The following is a 27,170-nucleotide window of genomic DNA, read 5'->3' as shown; positions in this document are numbered from 1 at the left end:
TGATGGTGGTACTGCAACAAGAGGTTTCAAAGATCTTTTGTGTAAGGACTATTTGTTTGGTTCTAGATAATTTATACTTTTTGGTTGTTACATACGACTTGTTGTCCTGCAGTTTGTGCACCCTCCTCATATGTCCTAAGGCTGATATACACTATATGGAACAAAGTATTGGGACAGCCCTCTCAGTCACTGAGTTTTGTTGTTTCATTCAGTCCCATTGCACCAGGTGTATAAAATCAAGCGCCTAGCCATGCGGCCTACCTTTACAAACATCTGTGAAGGAATTTAAACATGGTAGTGTAATAGGATAGCACTGTTACAACAAATCAGTTCATGAAGTTTCTTCCCTTCTAGTTATTTCACGATCAGCTCTGTAAGTGGTATTGTTGTAGTAAAAAAATTGCAGGCCAAGTAAAGTTAGAGAGAGGTTTATAGACCAGGGTCGCAGAATGCTGAGGCGCATGGTGCATAAATGCCTCCAATGCTCTGCTGACTCAGTTCCAGAGTTCCATATCTCCACTGGTAAAAACATCAGCAAAAAAAAAGAGTGTGCTGGATGCTTCTCGGCATGGGTTCCCATAGTCGAGCAACAGCATGCAATCTTTGCATCACCAAGTACAATGCCAAGCATTGGATGGAGTGGTGTAACGCATGCTACCATTGTGTGACGAATCATGCTCGAGTCTTGGTTTGGCAAATTCTAGGAGAATGTTACCTGCCTGCATTGTACCAATTTTTGTGAAGGAGGAATAATTCTATGGGTTTGTTTTTCGAAAGGGTTGTCCTAAGCCCCATAGTTCCAGTGAGGAGAAATTGAAACGTTTCAGCATACTAAGACATTTTAAAAAAAATTGTAGGCTCCCAACTTTCTGAGAATCATTTCGGGAAGGCCCACAGACTAGCATGGCTGTGTCCCAGTATACACCACAAGGTCCAGACATGGATGGGTGAGTTTTGTGTGGAAGAACTTTACTGGTCCGCATGGAGCCCTGACCTCAAACCTATCAAGTACCTTTGGGATGAACTAGAATGGAGACTGTCTGACCTTGTAAATTCTCTTCTCTATGCTCTCCCAAAATCTTGCTGAAACCTTTCGTAGATACTATTTTAATTTTAATTTTTTGCTGCAAAAGGGGGTACTTATTCCATATTAATGCCTATGGATTTAGAATGGGATGCCATAATAACTCCTGTAAATTTAATGTGTAGGTGTTCCAATACTATTGTCCACATTGTTCTTATGCCTTAGAAGAGTGCCTTATACATGTTAGAAAAATCTCTTGCCAGTTATGCAATCTATCCTTTCATTCACAGAAAACTGGAAGATTAAAGGGGTTACCCAGTCCTATAACCCCCCCCCCACCACCCCCCTCATATGCCGGACCCCCCACGCTGAAGAATATACTTACCCAGGTCCCTGCACCGCCACTGCTTCTCCTCGCGCCCAGATGAAAACATTGTTGGGGGAAGAAGAAGACCATCCCTAGCATCACCCGCGATGCTAATGAGGCTCACCCCCCCCCCCCCCCTCCCCGGGCACGGAAAGAAGCAGCAGTGGCGGTGCAGGAACCAGGAGCAGCGCAGGGAGCGGGGGACCCAGGTAAGTACATTGTATAGGATTGGATAACCGCTTTAAACCTTATTATTCAGTTCAAACTACAGTGTAAAGGGAGTCTATGAACCAGATCAAGCCACAATTTGTGCTCAAATGAATGGCTAAATTTAGTATATCCACACATACTGGTAGTGATGACATACAAAAGTACAATAAAATATTGCAGAGGGTTAAAAAATAATAAAAGAATCTTGCAGCATAACTACTTGGATAAATAAAGGCCAACATATCAGTTTTTGTAAATAATTACATTTAATACAAGCTAGCTAGATTTCAGCTGTTTTTCACTGAGCTCTGTGGCAGTGAGGTAAGCCTGTGAGGAGAAAATGCAGGTTACAGGCCTCACAGCACAGAGTAGGCCTTAGGCTTCTGGCCTAGTATCTTTTGCAGTCGTCATGCTGCTTGTGACTTGAAGATATGCACCTCACCACTAGGAACTGCAAAAAATGTAATTGATTTGTGCACCCTCAGCTGGGAACTGCATAGCAGAGAAACTGCTGCAGCATTTGTGAAATTACATAAAAAGACTACTGCATCTAAGAAGACACAGATAATTAGGAAACCTTGCCTGAGCCCAGCCACACTAGCGCTTGGAAAACTGCTATGAAAAGCCTGATTCATACATCAGTGGATCAAGAACATGTGCTGTCCAAGGTCAGCACACATACCGATTGACCCTAATGTACAGTCGTGGCCAAAAGTTTTGAGAATGACACAAATATTAGTTTTCACAAAGTTTGCTGCTAAACTGCTTTTAGATCTTTGTTTCAGTTGTTTCTGTGATGTAGTAAAATATAATTACACGCACTTCATACATTTCAAAGGCTTTTATCGACAATTACATGACATTTATGCAAAGAGTCAGTATTTGCAGTGTTGGCCCTTCTTTTTCAGGACCTCTGCAATTCGACTGGGCATGCTCTCAATCAACTTCTGGGCCAATTCCTGACTGATAGCAACCCATTCTTTCATAATCACTTCTTGGAGTTTGTCAGAATTAGTGGGTTTTTGTTTGTCCACCCGCCTCTTGAGGATTGACCACAAGTTCTCAATGGGATTAAGATCTGGGGAGTTTCCAGGCCATGGACCCAAAATGTCAACGTTTTGGTCCCCGAGCCACTTAGTTATCCCTTTTGCCTTATGGCACAGTGCTCCATCGTGCTGGAAAATGCATTGTTCTTCACCAAACTGTTGTTGGATTGTTGGAAGAAGTTGCTGTTGGAGGGTGTTTTGGTACCATTCTTTATTCATGACTGTGTTTTTGGGCAAAATTGTGAGTGAGCCCACTCCCTTGGATGAGAAACAACCCCACACATGAATGGTCTCAGGATGCTTTACTGTTGGCATGACACAGGACTGATGGTAGCGCTCACTTTTTCTTCTCCGGACAAGCCTTTTTCCTGATGCCCCATACAATCGGAAAGAGGCTTCATCGGAGAATATGACTTTGCTCCAGTCCTCAGCAATCCATTCACCATATTTTTTGCAGAAGATCAATCTGTCCCTGATGGGGTTTTTTTGGAGAGAAGTGGCTTCTTTGCTGCCCTTCTTGACACCAGGCCATCTTCCAAAAGTCTTTGCCTCACTGTGCGTGCAGATGCGCTCACACCTGCCTGCTGCCATTCCTGAGCAAGCTCTGCACTGGTGGCACTCCGATCCCACAGCTGAATTTTCTTTAGGAGACGATCCTGGCGCTTGCTGGACTTTCTTGGACGCCCTGAAGCCTTCTTAACAAAAATTGAACCTCTTTCCTTGACGTTCTTGATGATCCTATAAATTGTTGCTTGAGGTGCAATCTTAGTAGCCACAATATCCTTGCCTGTGAAGCCATTTTTATGCAACGCAATAATGGTTGCACGCGTTTCTTTGCAGATCACCATGGTTAACAATGGAAGAACAATGATTTCAAGCATCACTCTCCTTTTAACAGGTCAAGTCTGCCATTTTAACCCAATCAGCCGGACATAATGATCTCCAGCCTTGTGCTCGTCAACATTCTCACCTGAGTTAACAAGACGATTACTGAAATGATCTCAGGAGGTCCTTTAATGACAACAATGAAATGCAGTGGAAATTTTTTGGGGGGATTAAGTTAATTTTCATGGCAAAGAAGGACTATGCAATTCATCTGATCACTCTTCATAACATTCTGGAGTATATGCAAATTGCTATTATAAAAAACTTAAGCAGCAACTTTTCCAATTTCCAATATTTATGTAATTCTCAAAACTTTTGGCCACGACTGTATGTATTCACACATTAGTGGAATTCCCTATTTAGGTCTGTGATTACAGATCCCTCAAGCACATTATAGTTTATTGCCCATTAAGAGCATGAACACAAAACGGATGCAATCTGAGCTTGGTCCATGGTTTTAATGGATCATTGCTAGGGGATGCTCTGGAAATGAATTTTCAGCTGAACAGTGTATGTGGAGTCCACATGCAGAGAAAAGATTGGTCACATGGACCAAACACTAATTCTTCACCACTGACCATCTTATCGCTGATATCATCACGGACACGTGGAAAAGGCCTAAGACTCTGAACTTCATCTTGTTAGGATGTGTTATGCAAAGTAAACAAAATGTTGAGTTACTTGTTCAATTATATCTCTGTCTCTCTTCTTTTTTCTTATATTTTACATCTCTGTCTTCTGCCTATAAATTTGTGCACTACCTCCAAGGGCACTCCACCATCTACGAGATTCTACACAGAGTGAGCTCTGGGAGACATACTACTCCAGTCATCCAAAGCGAGACCCAATCGTTACTGCAGCAGCCCTGGGAGTGAGGAAAGATTGGTGGAGAAAGGTTAAGACCCCAGAAGCACTGGCCACCACCTACATGCTGTCCACTGCAATGCCCACCCTCTCCACACTCCCCCTGGGTTGCTGCAGTAACCATTAATCCTCTCAAATATTTATGAATAAATTGGATGTTAACATTACCCAGTCAAACTGGTTTATCTGCTTGGACACCCATTTATCTAATGAATCATAAAGTTCTAGGTGGAAAAACAGAGGAATGACAAGTTCAAATAAAAAATAAAAAAAAGTTCGAGAATGACAAGTATTTATTAAAACAGACATGTGAGGAGAGAAGGCAGGTCCTCTTTAATTTAAAAGATATATGGCCTCCATGAAACTATACTCTCACACTTAATGCATAACTCTTTATGGGCTCTTTGAAAAAGGTCTTGTGTCATCTGACAAAACTATGCTGTTTACAGGATTCCCAGAGCATGTTCAATCCCTGTACTAGCTTCTTGGAGAAAAAAATAAAAAATAAAAATTATGCTAGTTTGCTCACTTACACCATGGTGACTTCTCACCTTCCCCGACCTCACAAGGAGGGCCATCAAAAAAGCCAACTTTTTCTGCAAAGGTATTACCTAACTGTTAGGCCTCATGCACACAACAGTAGTTTTTTGCGCCCATAAATTGTGCATCCACTAAGAAAACGGATGCGGCATCCGTTTTTTTTTTTTTTTTTTTGAGGATTCGTTTTTTCCACAGTTCCCTTGTAATAAATGCCTATCCTTGTCCGCAAATGTGAAAAAAGTAGGACATGCACTATTGTTTTTGCTAAAGGGAAACACGGACAACGGACGCGGAACACAAACAGAGGAACTATCAGCATTTTTTTGCTGACCCATTGAAATGAATGGGTCCCCATCCTATCCACAAAAAATTCAGCCCTCTGCACTTACCATGTAAGTCCGTATTGCAGACACTATTGCACGGAACGGCCGGCACACGTTCGTGTGCATGAGAACTAAAAATGTAATAAAATTTCCAAGCATGTTGTGTTTAAGACTAATACTTGGGGTGTGAGGAATATGGATTAATATTTACTGTCAGCCATGTCCTCACACCCCCCATTTGCTGACAGGATTTCCCTGCTTCAAAGCCCCCAGCCCTGATTGTAATTTGATGCACCGCTTGGCATGATTCAGTGTACATGCAAAATAAGTTTCCACTCCCCCCCCAGCCAACTGAGTGTCAGTTGGCCAGGAAGACACGCCTCAGGGGGTCCAAGCTTCAAGGAGAAGTTCACACCTCCAGGCACCAGTTTGGAGCCACCTGAATCCGGCAGGAAAACTCTCAGCAGGGGGTATCTGCCCTTGCCTGGATCAATGAGACTCCCCAGACATATTGGCAACTACCTCTCATAAGGAATTATGAAGCGCCCGGCCATCGCAGGCGCAAATCGGATACATATTTGTGTCCCGTTGGCCACGAGGTACGGTCCCATGGTCTTGGTTTACTCGTACCCAGTCGGGGTAGGGAGATACCCATATCTCCCCATAGAAACCACCTACCGGTACCAGGTTTGGGCTCTACTTGTAGCCAGAACCCAGGCAGGTCCATTAGTTCCAGAACCATCTCCCTGTGACCCTCTGGTCTGGAGCTATGAACCCTAAAGGGTTTTGTGGGTCATTCACCGTCAGCCCAGAAGAGGGGGAGTTGACCCCTCCCTGAGGCAGGGAGGGGATGGGCCGGCTACAGGTTAAAAGCCTGGTGCCAGCAAGTAGGCGCGGTCTTTCTCTGAAGAGGGGTCACATCCTACACATGTGTTTAGAGGGACCCAGGAAATAGTAGGAGATCACAGCCCCTCGTGTGGACTCCAGCTCAGGACATCACAAGGAACTTTCATCATACTTGGTAACTTACTTTTACACTGCTTAACCCAGTTGTACCCATATAATCTGTATCTGTAATCTCAGACCACTGTATATATTGTCTGTGTATATTGTGTCATATCTAGTGTGCTCTTACAGCGATTAAATCTATAATTTAATCTTGTGCTATCTTGTATCTCGATCACGAATCCCCACGTCCGTGTTTTGGCCTAGTTATAAGCTAGCGCGGGTTGGTTTCTGACCCTATATAATCCTGTTAGCGGACCGGGCTTATATCAAACGAGAAACTGGTGGCAGTTACCCGGGCTGAGTGTGGGCTGTTTTCACTGTGGCAGTGAAAAGGCTCTCCCAGCTTGTTGCCTCTCTGTGCCCGCGTGGACAGGAGGTGTGTGTGTAAACTATACCAGCCTGATCTTACGTGCTCCTCTGGAGGGCGTAACTTCACGTTTTTGGTAAACCCTGTGATCATACCAGGTCTCGTGAGCTCGACGTGGTTGACGTCAGCGGGCACGAGGGGTGGTATTCATCACATATTGGTGGCAGCAAAGTGGGATCGAGATACTAGTGTGTGTGAGTGTGAGACCCATACTTCCAGACACTAAAGACGACCAGCAGTAGCTCTTGCTGCTGGAGTCTTAAGATCAGCTCAACACTAGACAGTCTGAGTGCAGATACAATAAGGTGTGTGTGCATCAGGTTGCAGTGGTGTCAGTGACCATCCGTTGCAATGACGGCCAGTATCACAAGGAGCAAATCGAAGGAGATGGCCGATGCTTTAAATGGGGGCGGAGAGGAGGTGGAAGGCGAGGGGGAGCACAGCCAAAGCTCCCCAAGGAGCCAGTCGCCAGAGGTGAGGTCCGCGGCGTCCACCTGCCCATCCCCCCAGCCAAGCTGGCTCAGCTGCTCTCCTACAAGCTGCCATGGACCGTCTCCAGGCTGGAGACCAGGTAGCCTCGGAGCTCCTCCTGGCGGCTGCAGAGCGTCGCGAGCAAGCAGAGGCTGCAGAGCGTCACGAGCGAGCAGAGGCTGCAGAGCGTCGCGAGTGAGCAGAGGCTGCAGAGCGTCGCGAGCAGGCCGAGCGTGAGCACCAGCTACAGATGCTCCAGCTAAAGCTCCAATTCCAGCAGCCATCCCCAGCCCAATGTGAGTCTCCAGAGGTCCGGATTCCGAAACTGCGGGCGGAGGACTTTCCCCTACTGGACAAAGATGGGGACCTGGACACCTTTTTGTTGGCATTTGAGACAGCCTGCCATCAATACCAGCTGCCAGAGGACCAGTGGGTCAGATTCCTCACGCCACGGCTCAGGGGAAAAGCCCTTGAAATCTTCGGGTACCTGCCCAGCGAGACCATCCTGTGCTATGAGGACATCAAACAGGCTCTGGTCAGGCAGTATAACTTAACCCCTGAGTCGTACCGGAAAAGGCTCAGGAATTTGCATCGGGGTTCTACCCAGAGCTGGGCCGATCACATGCGGGCCTTGCTGAGAGCGGTCGACCAATGGACCACAGGATTGGAGCTCAGCACCGTCCAGCAGCTGAAGGAGCTCATCGCCACAGAACAGTTCTTGTGGAACTGCCCAGAGGATCTCCAGCAGTACCTCCATGACCGGAAGCCAAAGGAGGCCTCCGCAACAGCAGCCCTGGCCGATGAATACACCAACAACAGAACTTCAGAGGCCCGGAAACCTGTCGGCTGGAGAGGGGGTAAGACGCACGCTGCACCTGCTACCCCTGCCCCTAGGCCCAAGTGGGCACTGGCCCCTGCTGCACTTTCCACGTCAGTGGGGGAACCCCGACTTTGTCACCTGTGTAAGCAGCCAGGACACTTCAAAGCCATGTGTCCCCAGCGCCCGAGGGATCCGTCCCAGTCATCAACCCGGAAACCGTCCACTGTGTTGTGTGTGGGTGGGGGTGGTGGGAGGTCCCTTGACAATGTTCAACCGGTCACCGTGGGCCAGGCCGTGGCCATGGGACTTAGAGACACTGGCGCTGAAATGACACTGGTACGGCCTGAACTGGTGACACCCCATGATTTACTGCCCGGGAGATCCCTCACTGTCTCCGGGATTGGAGGAGTGGAACCGGCGCTGCCCGTCGCCAAGGTCTATCTGGACTGGGGCGCCGGTCGAGGAGTAAGGGAGGTGGGGGTATCCGCAAATATCCCTGCCAGTGTTTTGCTGGGGACGGACCTGGGGCGGCTTGTGTCTAAGTACGTGGCCGCTGACACCCCAAGGTCGGATTCCCCAGAATGTGATGTAATGTCCCCCCCTGATAATACTGTGAATGTACCCATTATGCCTGTTGATGGGGAGGTGGGGGATGTGATGTGTGCCTCTCCCCTCAGTGGAGAGGGGGTCATTCCTGCCAGCTGGGCTGAAGCCCCAAGGTGTAGCCAGCAAGCCTGCTGGACCCTGTTGTCCTCCAGTGTGGTGACTGGGGGGACAAGCAGGGGTCAGACAGCTGCAGAGGGGGAGGATGCAAATGAGGTCAGGGCTGTCCCAGGAGAAGTAGGACTGCCAGGTGAACTCTCAGTGCAGGGTTCCTCCCCCACTGGGATGTCAGAAGGCCAGGTTAGTCCGTCTGGACTGGCGACTTGGTCAGGAGCCGAGGGAAAGCAGGCACTACCAGCAGTGGCAGCGGCCATAGCTGCTGTCACGCGCAGTGGGAGTGCTGGGGTCCTAGGGGCCCCTCAGGGGTCTGATGGCTTTCCCCCTTCCGACCAAGTGGCTGTCGAGTCAGAGGGAGGCCAGGAGACAGGTCCCAGGGACCTGACAGGGGACGTGGCAATCTCGTCTATTCTGGCCACGTCCAGTCAGGAGTTTCAGGCAGCGTTAGCGGCTGACGCCAGCCTGAACGCTCTCAAGGAGCAAGCGGAACAGCCCCCCTCGGACTCAGACCTCGAGCGGATGGTCTGGGACCAAGGACGGCTGTACCGGGTCACGGTCCAGCCGGGCTCACAGGAGGCGTGGCCTAGGGACCGACAGCTAGTGGTACCCTATCAGTTCAGGACGGAGTTGTTGCAGGTTGCGCATGAGATTCCGATGGCGGGACACCTAGGGATCGCTAAGACAAGGGCCAGATTAGCCCAGCATTTCTACTGGCCCAAGATGGGGGCTGATGTGGTTGCCTACTGCCGTTCATGTGACACCTGCCAGCGGGTGGGGAAGGCGGGGTGGCGCCCCAAAGCCCCACTGGTAACACTGCCCATAATTGAAGAGCCTTTCAGGAGGGTGGCTGTGGATCTGATTGGACCGCTGTCCATTCCCAGCAGCTCCAGGAAACGCTTCATATTGACGGTAGTAGACTATGCCACCCGGTACCCGGAGGCGGTAGCCTTGTCATCCATTCGAGCCGAAAAGGTGGCTACTGCCTTGCTGGAGATTTTCTCCAGAGTGGGCTTTCCCCAGGAAATGCTCACCGACCGGGGGACCCAGTTCATGTCACAATTGATGGAGTCCCTCTGTAGGCAAACACAGGTGCAACATCTGGTGACCAGCCCGTAACACCCACAGACAAACGGCCTGTGTGAACGATTTAATGGCACCTTAAAGCAGATGCTTAAGATGTTGGTCGACTCCCACGGGCGTGACTGGGAGCGGTACCTCCCACATCTGCTGTTTGCCTACCGAGAGGTCCCACAGGCCTCCACGGGGTTCTCCCCCTTCGAGCTCCTGTACGGGCGACGTGTGCGGGGGCCCCTGGCTCTGGTGAAAGAGGCCTGGGAGGGAGAGGTAGTCACCCCTGGAGTATCGGTCGTCGAATATATCATGCGCTTCCGGAACAAGATGCAGGCCTTGTCGCAGCTGGTGCACGATAATCTGGAGCGGGCCCAGGCCGACCAGAAGCGATGGTATGACCAGAACGCTTGTGAGAGGACCTACCAGGTAGGTCAGAAGGTATGGGTACTGGTCCCCGTACCTCAGGACAAGCTTCAGGCGGCCTGGGAAGGCCCGTACCTCGTGCATCAGCGCCTCAATGCCGTGACGTACCTGGTCACCCTGGACCACGCCCGAGGAAGGCGGAAGGCCTTCCACGTGAACATGATGAAGGCCCATCATGAGAGAGGGGAATGTGCCCTCCCTGTCTGCAACCTCCCCGAGGAGGGAGAGGAGGAAACCCTCCTGGACATGCTCACCCAGGTGAAGGTAGGTGGGTCCATCGAGGATGTGGAGGTGGGCCAACAGCTCTTGACGGACCAACGGTCCCAGCTGTGGGCCACCCTTCACCCCTTCCGGGAGTTGTTCAGCAACAAGCCCGGAAGGACGGAGTTGGCTGTCCATCACGTGGACACTAGGGATCACCCCCCAATCCTGCGTTCAGCATATCGGGTTTCCTTGGAGGTGCAGCAGCACATGCGCCAGGAGATTGACGAGATGCTGAAGCTGGGGGTCATCCAGGCATCCAACATCGCTTGGGCCTCGCCTGTGGTCCTCGTCCCAAAGAAGGACCGGACCACTGTGATGGAACGCACCTGCCGCTGGGCTGTCTAATGGCGCCGCCCACTCACGCTCCGGCCAATAAATAGGAGTCAGGGGCTGTACAGGGTGTTCCACTAATGGAGTGCGCACCCTGTCAGCTCCATTTGCACAAGAGGACGGAATCGTTGATGCGGGTCTGGAACCCTGCAGCTCAGGGAGGACTCACCACCATCTGCTACGGACTTCCACACTGCTGCCTTCCTCTTGGAGGATTCGCCACCATCTGCTACGGCTCCCCCACTGCTGGTTCCCTCTCGGAGGACTCCTAAACCGCAAGTACATGCCTGCTAACAGGCTCCGCTGGTTATGTCGAAGTTAATCTGAAGAATTGCTGCCACACGGTGGTGAGAGTTGATATTGCAGTTACATACTAATCTGAAGAATTGCTGCCACACGGTGGTGAGAGTTGATATTGCAGTTACATACTAATCTGAAGAATTGCTGCCACACAGTGGTTAGAGTTGATATTGCAGTTACATACTAACCTGTAGATTTGCTGCCACCCGGTGGTAAGAGTTGATATTGCAGTTATATATATTCCTGAGGAATTGCTATAAAAATACCTCCTGACCTTCGCAACTAAGAGGAGATCTTCCTCCCCATTAATTAATCTGTTTATGTGTATTGCGGTACATGATTTTGGTAACCCCAACCTCTCCGCCTAAGACAGAGAGCCGCCTGGGGTTCAAATTGAGCAGCCGCAAAACACACAGCCAGCACTTAGGCAGTGTGGTAAATAGTTGATGTCCATTGACTCTGCAGTTGAGATCCTAACTAATCAACTTGGTGCGTTACAACCACCCGGTTCTGCGTGGACTACAGGGGACGCAACGCTGTCTCAGTCGCCGATGCTTATCCTATGCCACGCACCGATGACCTGCTCGATCAGTTGGCCGGGGCCCGGTACCTGACCATCATGGATCTGAGCCGGGGGTACTGGCAGATTCCCCTGACCCGGAGGCGCGGGAACGCTCTGCCTTCATCACCCCCTTTGGATTGTACGAATCCACGGTGATGCCGTTCGGCATGAAGAATGCCCCTGCCACTTTTCAGCGGATGGTCAACACGCTGCTTAAGGGACTTGAAAAGTACGCGGCCGCGTACCTGGATGACATTGCCGTCTTCAGTCCCACCTGGGAGGATCACCTACAGCACCTGACGCAGGTGCTGGGGCGGATCCACCAGGCATGACTGCCCCTGCTGCCATCAAGCCGGAAAAGTGCCAGCTGGGCATGAGCGAGGTCCACTACCTGGGGCACCGGGTAGGCGGGGGGACTCTTAAGCCAGAGCCCGGGAAAGTGGATGCTATCGCATCCTGGCTCACCCCCAGGACCAAGAAACAGGTGATGTCCTTCCTGGGCACCGCCGGGTACTATAGGAGGTTCGTTCCCCACTATAGTAGCCTAGCGAAGCCCTTGACGGATCTCACCAAGAAGAAACTGCCCTCCGCAGTCGATTGGACGAACGACTGCGAGACGGCCTTCCGAGCGCTGAAGGCCGCCCTCTCGAGCTTCCCTGTACTACAGGCGGCCGACTTCACGCTGCCGTTTATAGTGCAGACTGACGCCAGTGATTTCGGCCTCGGTGCCGTACTCAGCCAGGTTGACACTACGGGCCAGGAACACCCTGTTCTGTACCTGAGTCGGAAGCTCCTGCCGAGGGAGGTGGCGTACTCCACAATGGAGAAGGAGTGCCTGGCAATTGTCTGGGCACTGCAACGGTTGCAGCCGTATTTATACGGGCGCCACTTCACGGTGGAGACCGACCACAACCCCCTCAGTTGGTTAAACACCGTATCCGGGACGAATGGGAGGCTGCTACGCTGGAGCCTAGCTCTCCAGCAGTATCACTTGACCATTCGCCACAAAAGGGGCCGTGACCACGGGAACGCCGATGGGCTATCCCGACAAGGAGAGGGGGCGGATGGGCGCATTGGGGAGCACAGGAATGTGCTGCCCCCTGGCGCCCTCTAAAAGGGGGAGGTGTGAGGAATATGGATTAATATTTACTGTCAACAATGTCCTCACACCCTCCATTTGCTGACAGGATTTCCCTGCTTCAAAGCCCCCAGCCCTGATTGTAATTTGATGCACCTCTTGGCATGATTCAGTGTACATGCAAAATAAGTTTCCACTCCTCCCCCCAGCCAACTGAGTGTCAGTTGGCCAGGAAGACACCCCTCAGGGGGTCCAAGCTTCAAGGAGAAGTTCACACCTCCAGGCACCAGTTTGAAGCCACCTGAATCCGGCAGGAAAACTCTCAGCAGGGGGTATCTGCCCTTGCCCGGATCAATGAGACTCCCCAGACATATTGGCACCTACCTCTCATAAGGAATTATGAAGCGCCCGGCCATCGCAGGCGCAAACCGGATACATATTTGTGTCCCGGTGGCCACGAGGTACGGTCCCATGGTCTTGGTTTACTCGTACCCAGTCGGGGTAGGGAGATACCCATATCTCCCCATAGAAACCACCTACCGGTACCAGGTTTGGGCTCTACTTGTAGCCGGAACCCAGGCAGGTCCATTAGTCCCAGAACCATCTCCCTGTGACCCTCTGGTCTGGAGCTATGAACCCTAAAGGGTTTTGTGGGTCATTCACCGTCAGCCCAGAAGAGGGGGAGTTGACCCCTCCCTGAGGCAGGGAGGGGATGGGCCGGCTTCAGGTTAAAAGCCTGGTGCCAGCAAGTAGGCGCGGTCTTTCTCTGAAGAGGGGTCACATCCTACACATGTGTTTAGAGAGACCCAGGAAATAGCAGGAGATCACAGCCCCTCGTGTGGACTCCAGCTCAGGATATCACAAGGAACTTTCATCATACTTGGTAACTTACTTTTACACTGCTTAACCCAGTTGTACCCATATAATCTGTATCTGTAATCTCAACCACTGTATATATTGTCTGTGTATATTGTGTCATATCTAGTGTGCTCTTACAGCGATTAAAACTATAATTTAATCTTGTGCTATCTTGTATCTCGATCACGAATCCCCACGTCCGTGTTTTGGCCTAGTTATAAGCTAGCGCGGGTTGGTTTCTGACCCTATATAATCCCGTTAGCGGACCGGGTTTATATCAAACGAGAAACTGGTGGCAGTTACCCGGGCTGAGTGTGGGCTGTTTTCACTGTGGCAGGGAAAAGGCTCTCCCAGCTTGTTGCCTCTCTGTGCCCGCGTGGACAGGAGGTGTGTGTGTAAACTATACCAGCCTGACCTTACGTGTTCCTCTGGAGGGCGTAACTTCACATTTTTGGTAAACCCTGTGATCATACCAGGTCTCGTGAGCTCGACGTGGTTGACGTCAGCGGGCACGAGGGGTGGTATTCATCACATGGGGCTTTCTATATCATTCAATTATAATAGCAAATTACTGCTGCATAGTAGTAAATCTAATATTTTTTTTCCATTATCATGTTACATTATTATTAATCAGCCACCTACAAGGTGAGAAAAGGCACTTGACATTTAGCTCAGCCAATTTCTACACATATTACTTCACAAACTAAATCTATGGCATTAAAATGACAGCATACATTGTACTAGAAAAAAAATGTAATACTCGAAACAGAAGACAGGAAGAAGAGGTGCTTTCAACACAAAGACAATTCTCAATTGATAATTAGTAAGAACATAATTATTATTATTAATGGTTATACAGGAATCAGTGGTTTCTATAGCAAATATAAGACAAACTGTAATATTATCAAGCAGAACATGTTCACAGGTCTACATTTAAAAAAATTCATTAAAAAAATTATATTAATTTGACTTTTTAATTGCTGCAAATTGTATGGAATTCAGAAGTGCATTTGCTTCTATCAAGTCAAATGAGTAAAATTTTCACAATTTCGACTTGCACAGTCCAAAATTTTTGCCACAGTTGATGCCTGGAAGTTTTTTTTTTACAGCATGAGAACCACGCTTGAAAAAGTACCTGAAGGCAAGCATGACGTCAGAATCTTCAGTGCAGCGTGGACCATATATTACAATAAGGTCTCATGCACACGACCGTTTTTTTTACGGTCCGCAAAAACGGGGTCCGTAGGTCCGTGATTCGTGACCGTTTTTATCGTCCATGGGTCATCCTTGATTTTTGGAGGATCCACGGACATGAAAAAAAAGTCGTTTTGGTGTCCGCCTGGCCATGCGGAGCCAAACGGATCCGTTCTGAATTACAATGCAAGTCAATGGGGACGGATCCGTTTGACGGTGACACAATATGGTGCAATTGCAAACGGATCCGTCCCCATTGACTTTCAATGTAAAGTCTGGAGTCTCTTTAATACCATCGGATCTGAGTTTTCTCCAATCCGATGGTATATTTGAACTTGAAGCGTCCCCATCACCATGGGAACGCCTCTATGTTAGAATATACTGTCGGATATGAGTTACATCATGAAAACTCATATCCGACAGTATATTCTAACACAGAGGCGTTCCCATGGTGATGGGGACGCTTCTAGTTAGAATATACTACAAACTGTGTACATGACTGCCCCTGCTGCCTGGCAGCACCCGATATCTTACAGGGGGCCGTGATCAGCACAATTAACCCCTCAGGTGCCGCACCTGAAGGGGTTAATTGTGCGTATCATAGCCCCCTGTAAGAGATCAGGGGCTGCCAGGCAGCAGGGGGCAGACCCCCCCCTCCCCAATTTGAATATCATTGGTGGCCAGTGCGGCCCCCCCCCCCACCCTCTATTGCATTATCAACATTGGTGGCAGTGTGCAGCCTCCCCCGGCCCCCCTCCCTCCCTCTATTGCATTATTAACATTGGTGGCAGTGTGCGGCCTCCCCCGGCCCCCCTCCCTCCCTCTATTGCATTATTAACATTGGTGGCAGTGTGCGGCCTTCCCCGGCCCCCCTCCCTCCCTCTATTGCATTATTAACATTGGTGGCAGTGTGCAGCCTCCCCCGACCCCCCTCCCTCCCTCTATTGCATTATTAACATTGGTGGCAGTGTGCAGCCTCCCCCGGCCCCCCTCCCTCACTCTATTGCATTAATAACATTGGTGTCAGTGTGCGGCCTCCTCCGGCCCCCCCTCCCTCCCTCTATTGCATCAATAACATTGGTGGCAGTGTGCTGCCTCCCCTCCCCCCCCCGATCATTGGTGACAGCGGAGTTCCGATCGGAATCCCAGTTTAATCGCTGGGGCTCCGATCGGTAACCATGGCAACCAGGACGCTGCTGCAGTCCTGGATGCCATGGTTACTTAGCAATAGTAGAAGCATCATACTTACCTGCTGGCTGCTGCGATGTCTGTGTCCGGCCGGGAGCTCCTCCTACTGGTAAGTGACAGGTCTGTGCGGCGCATTGCTGTCACTTACCAGTAGGAGGAGCTCCCGGCCGGACACAGACATCGCAGCAGCCAGCAGGTAAGTATAATGCTTCTACTATTGCTAAGTAACCATAAGAAACCAGGACGGCAGTAGCGTCCTGGTTGCCATGGTTACCGATCGGAGCCCCAGCGATTAAACTGGAATTCCGATTGGAACTCCGCTGCCACCAATGATCAGGGGGGGGGGGAAAGGGGAGGCGGCACACTGCCACCAATGTTATTGATGCAATAGAGGGAGGGAAGGGGGGCCCGGGGAGGCCACACACTGCCACCAATGTATTAATACAATAGAGGGAGAAAGGGGGGGCGGGGGGCCGCACACTGTGCCACCAATGTTATTATTACAATAGAGGGAGGGGGGCCGCACTGGCCACCAATGAAATTTAAACTGGGGAGGGAGGGGGGTCTGCCCCCTGCTGCCTGGCAGCCCCGGATCTCTTACAGGGGGCTATGATACGCACAATTAACCCCTTCAGGTGCAGCACCTGAGGGGTTAATTGTACGGATCACAGCCCCCTGTAAGAGATAAGGTGCGGGGGCGGAGCTTGCGCCGGATGAGAATGGACGCATAGCTCTCGGCTCTGTAAAGAGAATCGTCCCTAACGCCAGCCGACACAAGCTAACAGCGGCGAAAATGGTAAAAATCGGTAACGCCAGACATGGAGACACTCCTGCTCCTTCCAAAAATCAAATTGCAAGCGGAGACATGGAGAAGTTTCTGAAAAAAGCCGCCTCAACGGTGGCTGCAAGAGAACCTAAGATGGCGCCGTCACCACAGGCAAAGGCTCCGAAGCGCGCGCCAGCACAAGCGGATGAAGACAGCGATGCAGAGGACCCGCAACCCAGAGCAGAACTCCCGATCACGAGGAAATACCTGGACACTGCTCTGAACAGAGTAATGGAACCAATCCTTGCAGAGCTGTCGGCGTGCAGACACGAGGTGAGGCAGATAGGAGACCGGGTGGAAAGCCTGGAGCTGCATGAGGCAGAGATCTTAAACCACCAGACTGCGGTGTCGGACTCCCTCCGTCGGTGCGCAGTATACCTGAATGACCTCCATAATTCATTAGAAGATCAAGAAAATCGGGGGCGCCGAAATAACCTGAGATTCAGGGGTGTCCCCGAGTCAGTCCCCACAACTGACATCGCAGCTTCCATACTTGCAATTTGCAGGTTACTGCTGGGCCCTAACTTTCCACAAGAAGTGATCATAGAACGAGCTCATAGAGCCCTGAGGCCCAAGCCCAAACCAGCTGACCCACCTAGGGACATAATCTGTAAGTTCCTCAACTTCCAAGTTAAAACGGCTATATTGGATGCTGCACGCAATCACCCTGACCTCCTGTTTGAGGAGTCCAAGATTGACATATATCAGGACTTAGCCCCTTCAACATTGAAGAAACGCAGGTCCCTCAAGCCTTTAACAGATTGGCTTCGGTCAAAAAAAGTTCTGTATAGGTGGTCCTACCCTTTTGGCCTATCTTTTGCCTATGAGGGCAAAAGAGTTAATATTGCCTCCTTTACTGATCTCACAGTCGCCTATGATCTTATGAAAATACCTCCTCTGCCGATAGAAAATTGGGAACTTTTTCAAGATCTATGCACATTGCCGGATATACCCAAAGTGACTCCCTTTGAGGCGCCGCGTACTCCGAAGTCCTCTCGCTCCAAGAAAAGAAGTCTCCAACTCACCCCAAGAAGTCTCTCTCAGGATCAATAGATGGTCCTACATGCCTGTCTGTTTATAGGTTTAGGCTACGACAATAGCTGAAGGACACATTATAATGTTATACTAGATCCCGAGACTTCCTTTGCTAATTTTGTTCCTGCATATATAGCCTGCCTTATTGCCTATTGAGTATTTCCATTTTCGCCATAGCATAACCTTGTTCTAGGCGTTATACGTTCTCATTGACGGTCTACTGACCAAATAACCCCCTTGATTAGGATGATAGTGCATCCTATGCTGTATGTTCTTTTACTTACAGTCTGTTTAAACGTTTATGTTATGTTCCCCTTTTTTCCCTTCCCTTTTCCTTTCTCTTCTCCCTCCAAAGCGCGCGCCAGCACAAGCGGATGAAGACAGCGATGCAGAGGACCCGCAACCCAGAGCAGAACTCCCGATCACGAGGAAATACCTGGACACTGCTCTGAACAGAGTAATGGAACCAATCCTTGCAGAGCTGTCGGCGTGCAGACACGAGGTGAGGCAGATAGGAGACCGGGTGGAAAGCCTGGAGCTGCATGAGGCAGAGATCTTAAACCACCAGACTGCGGTGTCGGACTCCCTCCGTCGGTGCGCAGTATACCTGAATGACCTCCATAATTCATTAGAAGATCAAGAAAATCGGGGGCGCCGAAATAACCTGAGATTCAGGGGTGTCCCCGAGTCAGTCCCCACAACTGACATCGCAGCTTCCATACTTGCAATTTGCAGGTTACTGCTGGGCCCTAACTTTCCACAAGAAGTGATCATAGAACGAGCTCATAGAGCCCTGAGGCCCAAGCCCAAACCAGCTGACCCACCTAGGGACATAATCTGTAAGTTCCTCAACTTCCAAGTTAAAACGGCTATATTGGATGCTGCACGCAATCACCCTGACCTCCTGTTTGAGGAGTCCAAGATTGACATATATCAGGACTTAGCCCCTTCAACATTGAAGAAACGCAGGTCCCTCAAGCCTTTAACAGATTGGCTTCGGTCAAAAAAAGTTCTGTATAGGTGGTCCTACCCTTTTGGCCTATCTTTTGCCTATGAGGGCAAAAGAGTTAATATTGCCTCCTTTACTGATCTCACAGTCGCCTATGATCTTATGAAAATACCTCCTCTGCCGATAGAAAATTGGGAACTTTTTCAAGATCTATGCACATTGCCGGATATACCCAAAGTGACTCCCTTTGAGGCGCCGCGTACTCCGAAGTCCTCTCGCTCCAAGAAAAGAAGTCTCCAACTCACCCCAAGAAGTCTCTCTCAGGATCAATAGATGGTCCTACATGCCTGTCTGTTTATAGGTTTAGGCTACGACAATAGCTGAAGGACACATTATAATGTTATACTAGATCCCGAGACTTCCTTTGCTAATTTTGTTCCTGCATATATAGCCTGCCTTATTGCCTATTGAGTATTTCCATTTTCGCCATAGCATAACCTTGTTCTAGGCGTTATACATTCTCATTGACGGTCTACTGACCAAATAACCCCCTTGATTAGGATGATAGTGCATCCTATGCTGTATGTTCTTTTACTTACAGTCTGTTTAAACGTTTATGTTATGTTCCCCTTTTTTCCCTTCCCTTTTCCTTTCTCTTCTCCCTCTTTTAATCCAAGGTGTCCGCCTACTTCACCGTTATGGAGTGAATGCCTCCCTTACTCAACTTCTTTGATGTACAGAACAACTGATCATCACAAACCTGACATTATCTCCCAGTTAAAGCAGCATCAGCCGCAAGGTAAATCAACACACACCACAACAAATGGCTGATTTATCGGTTGCTTCCTACAATGTCAAAGGTTTCCACTCCCCCTCAAAACGGAGTCAAATCTTTGCCATTCTGAGGAAGGCGGGGGCTGGAGTGTTGTTTCTACAAGAGACGCATTTCCGCTTCAACCACTATCCTGACATGCGGTTCTCCCACTATTTCAATTGGTATCACTGTGGAAGCAGCTCCTCTGCTTCTTGTGGAGTTAGCATTGGGTTTCAAAGGAGAATCCCCTTTAAATTTATTAGCCAAACATTAGACCCAGAGGGTAGGTTTATTTTGCTTAAAGGTACTATAGGGCCACAAATATATACTTTTATCAACATTTACGCCCCAAATTCTGGCCACTCCCGCTGGTACTCCGACATCTTCCCTGTAATAGAATCCTTTCAAGAGGGGGTGGTGATAGCCGGAGGTGATCTAAACGTGGCACTGTTTCCGCGGCTGGACATCTCCACGCACAAATCAGTTCACTCTGAGAAATCTCTCAAACATATTCACAATGTCTTCTGGGATCTACACTTGGTGGATGTGTGGCGATCTCACAACCCAGATGCCATAGATTTCACTTTCTATTCCCCAACGCATGGCACCTACCACAGATTGGATTATCTGTTCATTTCTAAAGAGCACATCCACCTGTGCAGGGAGCCGTGTATTGGCTCAATACATGTGTCAGATCATTCCCCAGTTTATGTTAAGGTTGTGGCCCCTAACGAAACGCCTAAGTGTTTTAACTGGCGATTAAACGAGTCCCTATTGGGCTACAAGGATTCAGTTGAACAAATCTCCAAACATTTGGCTGAATATTTCTCCCTAAATGAAAGCTCTGAACTATCAGTTAATACCGTGTGGGATGCCCACAAACCTGTGATCAGGGGACATTTCATTAACATAGGCACATATCACAAAAAAAGGAGGGAAAGAGAGATTGACGACACACTAGGAAATATTCGGCGACTTGAATCTCAGCACAAAAATTCCCCTTCGAGTACCAAATTCCAAGAGTTATCAGAATATAGGGCCAAACTTAAAACCTTGCTAGCGTCTAGAGCGGCCAAATACTACATGAGTGCCCAACATAAATTCTTCGCACACGGCGACAGGGCCACCAAGTTTGTGATGAACAGGGTTAAGGGGCGAAGATCGGCTAATTACGTCCATCAGCTCTCCGCAGACGATGGGACCCCAATATTTTCGGTCAACCAAATTGCAGCCCAATTCCGCTCCTTTTATAGGGATCTTTACAACCTCCCCTCAACAATAGACCCCAAAGTTCGTGCCTCACTCACATCATCATTTCTAGTAGCCGCCAAACTACCTAACATCTCCGTAAGCCAAAAACTGAGCTTAGAAGCCCCCTTCTCACTAAGCGAGCTCAAAACAGCAATACATCAAATGCCGACTGGGAAAAGTCCGGGCCCTGATGAACTCCCACTGGCATATTATAAAACTTTTCAAGAGCTGCTGCTCCCCCATCTCCTCAAAGTCTGTAATCAGTCCCTGAAGGGTATCCCCCTCTCAAGAGATATGACGGCAGCCCAAATCACTCTAATCCCTAAAGAAGGGAAAGACGCCAAATTATGCCCCAGCTATAGGCCCATTTCCCTCCTAAATGTAGATCTCAAATTATTGGCCAAAATGCTAGCAAATAGATTGGCATTACTGCTTCCTCAACTTGTTCACGAGGACCAGGTGGGCTTTGTGCGAAACAGAGAAGGCAAAGATAATACCGCCAGAGTGATTAATACTCTCTGTCATGCTAAACAGATATCTTCCCCTCTGCTTTTACTCAGCACGGATGCTGAGAAAGCATTCGATAGGGTGAACTGGTCATATCTAAAGCAAGTCTTGTCAAGCTTTGGTTTGCCTTATCCTTTCGTCAAAGCAACATTTTCGATGTACGAATGTGCAACTGCCTCAGTCCTAGTTAACGGAAGCATGTCCGCTCCCTTCACTATTGGAAATGGGACCCGCCAAGGTTGCCCACTTTCACCCCTCTTATTTATACTGGCTCTTGAGCCACTGCTAGCAACTATAAGACTAGATGGAGAGGTTGTGGGTTTAAGAGTCGGGGGCAAGGAACAAAAGGTCGCTGCCTTTGCTGATGATGTGCTTATGATGATGACTAACCCAAAAATATCCCTTCCGCGAATTCAAACTCACCTTAATGCATACAGTGCTATATCAGATTTCAAAATTAATTCTAGCAAAACACTAGCCCTTTGCTCTGGGATTTCACAGACAGTTAAACGTCGGTTGATGGCCGACTTCCCATTTAATTGGTCCTCTCCTAACATCACGTTTTTTGGGGGTTAGGATTAGCCCCGATATAAATGACCTCTTTTCATTAAACTATACTCCCTTGAAAAAGCTGCTCATCGAATCAATCGATAATCTAGCCCGTACAAACCCTACGCTTTCTTGGTTTGGCCGGAAAAACCTTCTTTCCTCTTTAATCCTCCCTAGGCTGACTTACCTGCAGCAGGTTCTTCCCATCCCTGTCCCTAAATGCTACTATGAAGAGCTTATGAAAAAATTCAGATCGTTTATTTGGAGTGGGAAAAAAGCGAGGCTCTCGTTTGCCCTTCTTACCAAACCTAGACATGCAGGGGGTATAGGCCTTCCAAACCCAGAGCTGTACGGGAAGGCTATACTTCTCTCGCACGCGATTGCTTGGTTGGGCCCCTCCCCTGTCTCCGCAGTGGTCCAGATGGAATTGGGCATATTAAATAGTCCGCCTAGGGCACTCATTTTGGGACATAAAACGGTCTTCCCTGGTCGCATGTCACACTATCCGATTGTTAGGGCCACTTTGGAGGCATGGCAATGGTTATCATCCACACATTGCGCGATCCCATTCCCTTCGCCTTTACTGTCCATAGCTGATATCATCAATACAGCTCCCACCTCCTTAAGAGGCTCAACTTCCCAAGAATTGACCTCTTCCTCAACTCCAATAATATCCTTCGCCCTACCTGATGGTTTATGGATGGACTTGGAGGATACCAACGTCCTGCTAAACCCTCATCCAAGAGACTTTCTCTCGATAGCATATCTCAGAGCATACCTTAAGCAGCACATCGCAGTGGGCGACCTATTCCGCCCTCTAACTTGGCTGGAGGCTTTGATTTCCTCACAAGCACTACCCAGAAAGATTATCTCACGGGTATACGGTAAGCTCCGCCTACCTCCCATGATAGCTAAGCCATCCTTTATCAGGCAATGGGAATCAGACTTAAACATCACAATTCCCTATACGTCCCTGCCTAAATTGTTAGAATCCCCACACAAAGTTTCCCGATGTGTCAGGATCCAAGAAAACGGGTACAAAATTCTAACTAGGTGGTACAACACACCGGATAGGACAGCAAAATACACTGCGTCCATGTCGGATGCCTGCTGGAGGTGTCAGGGGGGAAAGGGATCTTTCTTCCACATCTGGTGGACGTGCCCGCTCATACATAAATGGTGGTGCGAGGTGTTCTCAATTGCCAACAAGGTCTGTGGTTCCTCAATTCAGCCTTCCCCTCAAATTGCACTTCTTTCCTTTTCCCAGGGAAAGGAGACCCCCAAACAGCCATTTGTATTTACACAAATGATACTAGCAGCCCGTCTCCAACTTCCTAAATTCTGGCTACAATCGACAACTCCCCCTGTGGATCAGTGGATCCAAAAGATCGACCAGATTCACAGATTTGAGGAACTCTCTGCTTGGGAGACCCGTACACACATAAAGTTCCTCAAAAAATGGAACAAATGGTCTGATTATAGAGCCCCTAAATCTCAGAGCACTGCTGGTGTCTAATCTTTGGTGGGCACGAGCAACCCTTCTTAGCATCCTCTCAATGCACTCCATGTTCTGACTATCAGTCCTCGGCATAAGAATGAACGAAATATTCTGGTAACTGAGGTTATTGTCTCTTTGATTGTCTGACTTCGCATTCTTTGCAACCCTCTTACCATTTGTAACTGGATAGTCTTAATCCTCACTGTGGTCATGTATACCCATCCAGTTGATATACTGTACTGTCTAACTGATCTGATGTCACTCTGAATATTGATTGTACTCTGATGTTGCCTGCGAGCATTCACCTTGGTACTCCCTGTTACCCTTTGTTATATTGAAAAATTTCAATAAAAATATAAAAAAAAAAAAAAAAAAAAAAAAAGAGATAAGGTGCTGCCAGGCAGCAGGGGGCAGTCATGTACACAGTTCGTTGTATATTCTAACTAGAAGCGTCCCCATCACAATGGGAACGCCTGTGTGTTAGAATATACTGTTGGATCTGAGTTTTCACGAAGTGAAAACTCAGCTCTGAAAAAGCTTTTATGCAGACGGATCTTCGGATCCGTCTGTATGAAAGTAGCCTACGGACACGGAAGCCAATCTTGTGTGCATCCGTGTTCTTTCACAGACCCATTGACTTGAATGGGTCCGGGAACCGTTGTCCGTCAAAAAAATAAGACAGGTCATATTTTTTTGACGGACAGGATACACGGATCATGGTCTCGGCTGCAAAACGGTGCATTTTCCGATTTTTCCACGGACCCATTGAAAGTCAATGGGTCCGGGAAAAAAAACGGAAGACGGCACAACGGCCACGGATGCACACAACGGTCGCGTGCATGAGGCCTTAGGGCAGCTTTTAAATGCCATAGTGATTAGGGGCCTTTCTAGTGACAAGTATATTGTAGTCTCCAGTCAGTCAAGAAAGGGTTAATACTTGGGACCACTGTGGCTGACTTCACAGTTAAAGTGCATGAGGTGGGTATCAATAATAAGCCCCTGTAGTAACTATGGCAACTGTGCTGCTGATGTCATAGATGCATAAGTCTATGACATAAAGGACCCACAGATGAAGGTTCCATAACAGAAGGACAAACGGCCATTTGCAGAGCAATGTTTGATGTGTCTGGAGACCTGGAGCTTCACCATCTGTAGAAGGAGGAAGGGGACGCCCGCCTGGCGTGCATGCGCCATCCTCCCTGTTTTTTAAAGGGCAAGGATTTTGAAAGGTGGGTACATTGCTTCAAAATACTGGGATGGTAGGGAAGACAAAGAATTTGAGCCATAATTTCGGAGCGACAGCTACTACTTTGCTCCTGTGGCAGGTGCTGTGGTATTCTAACATGACCTCTCCACTGTGGTGAAGTAAATAGGAGGCTCCTCAGATGCAGCTTGTTACCTAAAACCGCCCAAAACCAAACCAGCCCATTGGAGTCTACGGGTCTGTGAAAACCACTTCGTTCTCTCAGTGATATTCACTGACCATTGGTAGGAGCTGTGATTGAAACTTCATTTTCAGCCTAGCAGAGTATATGGAATACGGATGACACCTGGAGGGCAAAAAACGGACACACGGATCCTTCACAGACATTTTCACGGATGAAAGACTGATCAGCTTGTCACAGATGTCATCACGGACGTGTGAAAGAGATCTTATTGTTATTGGGGCATTTATATATCACGGGGCGGCCACCAGCTCTCATTTCTCTTCACCACTGTGATACTGCGCAGTGTTAGGCCTCATTCACACATCAGTGTTTGTTCTGTGATTTCCATCAGTGATGGTAAGCCAAACATCAGTTGGCTCCTTGGCAGATGAAACTGATTTTATGGTTAGTGATGAATTTCGGAGACACCCGGAGGAGCTGCTTTTACGTCCACTGCTCACGGTGGGATTTCTGGGGTAAGATACTGAGATATATCTAACTGTTATATTCAGGTGCGGGATATCTCCATATAAAACTGGTGTGTTTTTAGCAAGCTACAATAAATACAATAAAACAGGAAAAGATGTTTAGCGTTTTCCCTAAATTTGAACGGTTTATTATGTGTCTAGGGAAAATAGGACTTTTTGGTCAGGTCTACAACACTTGTGGTGAAGTTTAAAGAATGGCAGACACTGCAGATGATTGCATTAGGGCCTTATTCGCACAGTCAGTGTTTGGTCAGTGATTTTCATCAGTGATTTTGAGCCAAAACCAAGTGCGGGTCCAAAACACAGAACAGGTGCAGATCTTTCCCCTCTACCTTATGTCTGTGTAGGATCCACTCCTGGTTTTGGCTCACAATCACTGATGGAAATCACTGACCAAACACTGACTGTGTGAATGAAGCCTTAAAATGTGAAAATTCTTGGCGTCATTAAACTCATCTCATGTAGTTGCCTGTCAGTGAGGTTCTTCATATGCATTGCGGCTTTAGGTTTGCGGATCGCAAAAAAACGGCACGGTCGTGTGCATGAGGCCTTAGCTTGTGAAACCAGCTTTTTTGGATTGAACCCTTAAATGCAAATCTTGCTCTATTACTACAGGCACAGTCATATAAATATCGAAAAAACCCTCCCAAAAAGGGCAATTTTTATTCAGATAGTTGGTTGGTCTGGTATGAGTTAATTTGCATACTCCCCTCCAAGCCTTAGGGTGCCGGTACACAGGTGTAGGGTAAGGTGCAGAAAGTCAGCACAAATTTCTGTACGGATTTCTGTGCGCTTCTGTAACAAAAACCGCATGAGCAGAGCGGGCGCGATATCTGCCAGGTGCCTTCTGTTTTAAACTGCAGGCACCTGGGACTAATGTAAACGCGATGACCAAGAATAAAAATAATAGGTCGGTTTTTATGCATAGGAAACGGTGTTAAAAAAAAAAAAAAAGAATATAAAACTGTTGCAGAATTGTTTATTTTTTTTATAATTCCACCCCATTTTAAATTTGTTTCCGCTTCCCATTCACATTGTATGCAACTATAAATGGCGCCATTGGAAAGTACATCTTGTTCTCCAAAAGACGAGCCCTGATACGGCTATGTGAATAAAAAATAAAAGTATGCTTGATTCTTTTATTACCCAAATTGCTGTTTTATGCTAAATAGGGTCTCAGTGCACGATTTGGGAATACTTTTTATACTTCTTTTTGCAACCCTTTAAGAATCTCCATTGGGCTGAGTCCATTTTTTATGGACATCGGGGTCACTCGTTGTTTGATACTAGATTGAGACACGGGGTCCATCCTGATAGACAGTATGTATTAAAGAGTCCAACAACTGCTGGAATATTTATGTCTTGTTTTCTTTTTAATTCAGACACAATCAATCTTCAATTTCCGCAGTCTTCACAGAGAACCTTCTCACGGACCACAGGAGAAAACATCAACAGGCATTACATATATTCTCAGTGTATAGTATATTCTTAAAGAGCGTCTGTCAGCATGATCAACCCTATTAACCCCTTAGCGCAGAACGCCGTACATGTACGGCGGGGGATGCATTGCCAGAATGCATTCCGCCGTCCATGCACGGCGGAATGATGGGCGGGCACTGGAGCGGTGTGCGCCCGATCACTGCAGGGGTCCGGCAGTCCCTGGTTGCCGGGCCCCTGCTGTATCCGCCGGCATCGCTGTTTACAGCGATGCCGGCGGATTAACCCCTTCTATGCAACATAGAAGTTGTTTGCGGCAGGTGAGTGAACGCATCGAGTCCCCGCGCTGCTGTGGCGGGGACCAGATGCGTGACAAGGCAGCCAGATGCCGTGCAGAGGCTGCCCAATGCCTTGCACGGCATCAGGAACTGCCTTCTACGGGAGCCGAGGAGATCCAGCCTCAGGCAACCTGTTAG

At 48.5% G+C, this 27,170-nt stretch overlaps 1 protein-coding gene across 2 annotated transcripts in view; it reads left to right on the top strand.

Annotated features, from left to right (window-relative positions):
• The window catches only part of PCBD1 (pterin-4 alpha-carbinolamine dehydratase 1), a 54,942-nt gene extending 28,154 nt beyond the window's left edge, over positions 1 to 26,788 (top strand). Inside the window, exon 4 of one of the 2 annotated variants that reach the window (XM_044299949.1) lies at positions 26,640 to 26,788. In XM_044299949.1, coding sequence (XP_044155884.1) covers positions 26,640 to 26,738 — 99 coding nt within the window. In that variant the 3' untranslated portion in view covers positions 26,739 to 26,788. The remainder of the gene's footprint in view (positions 1 to 26,639) is intronic. The other variant, XM_044299947.1, reaches the window with a different exon arrangement.
• Positions 26,789 to 27,170: the final 382 nt, after the last annotated feature.

This window comes from Bufo gargarizans, chromosome 6, assembly GCF_014858855.1.
Source record: "Bufo gargarizans isolate SCDJY-AF-19 chromosome 6, ASM1485885v1, whole genome shotgun sequence".
NCBI classification, from domain to species: domain Eukaryota; kingdom Metazoa; phylum Chordata; class Amphibia; order Anura; family Bufonidae; genus Bufo; species Bufo gargarizans.
This window is presented reverse-complemented; position numbering and strand designations above follow the sequence as displayed.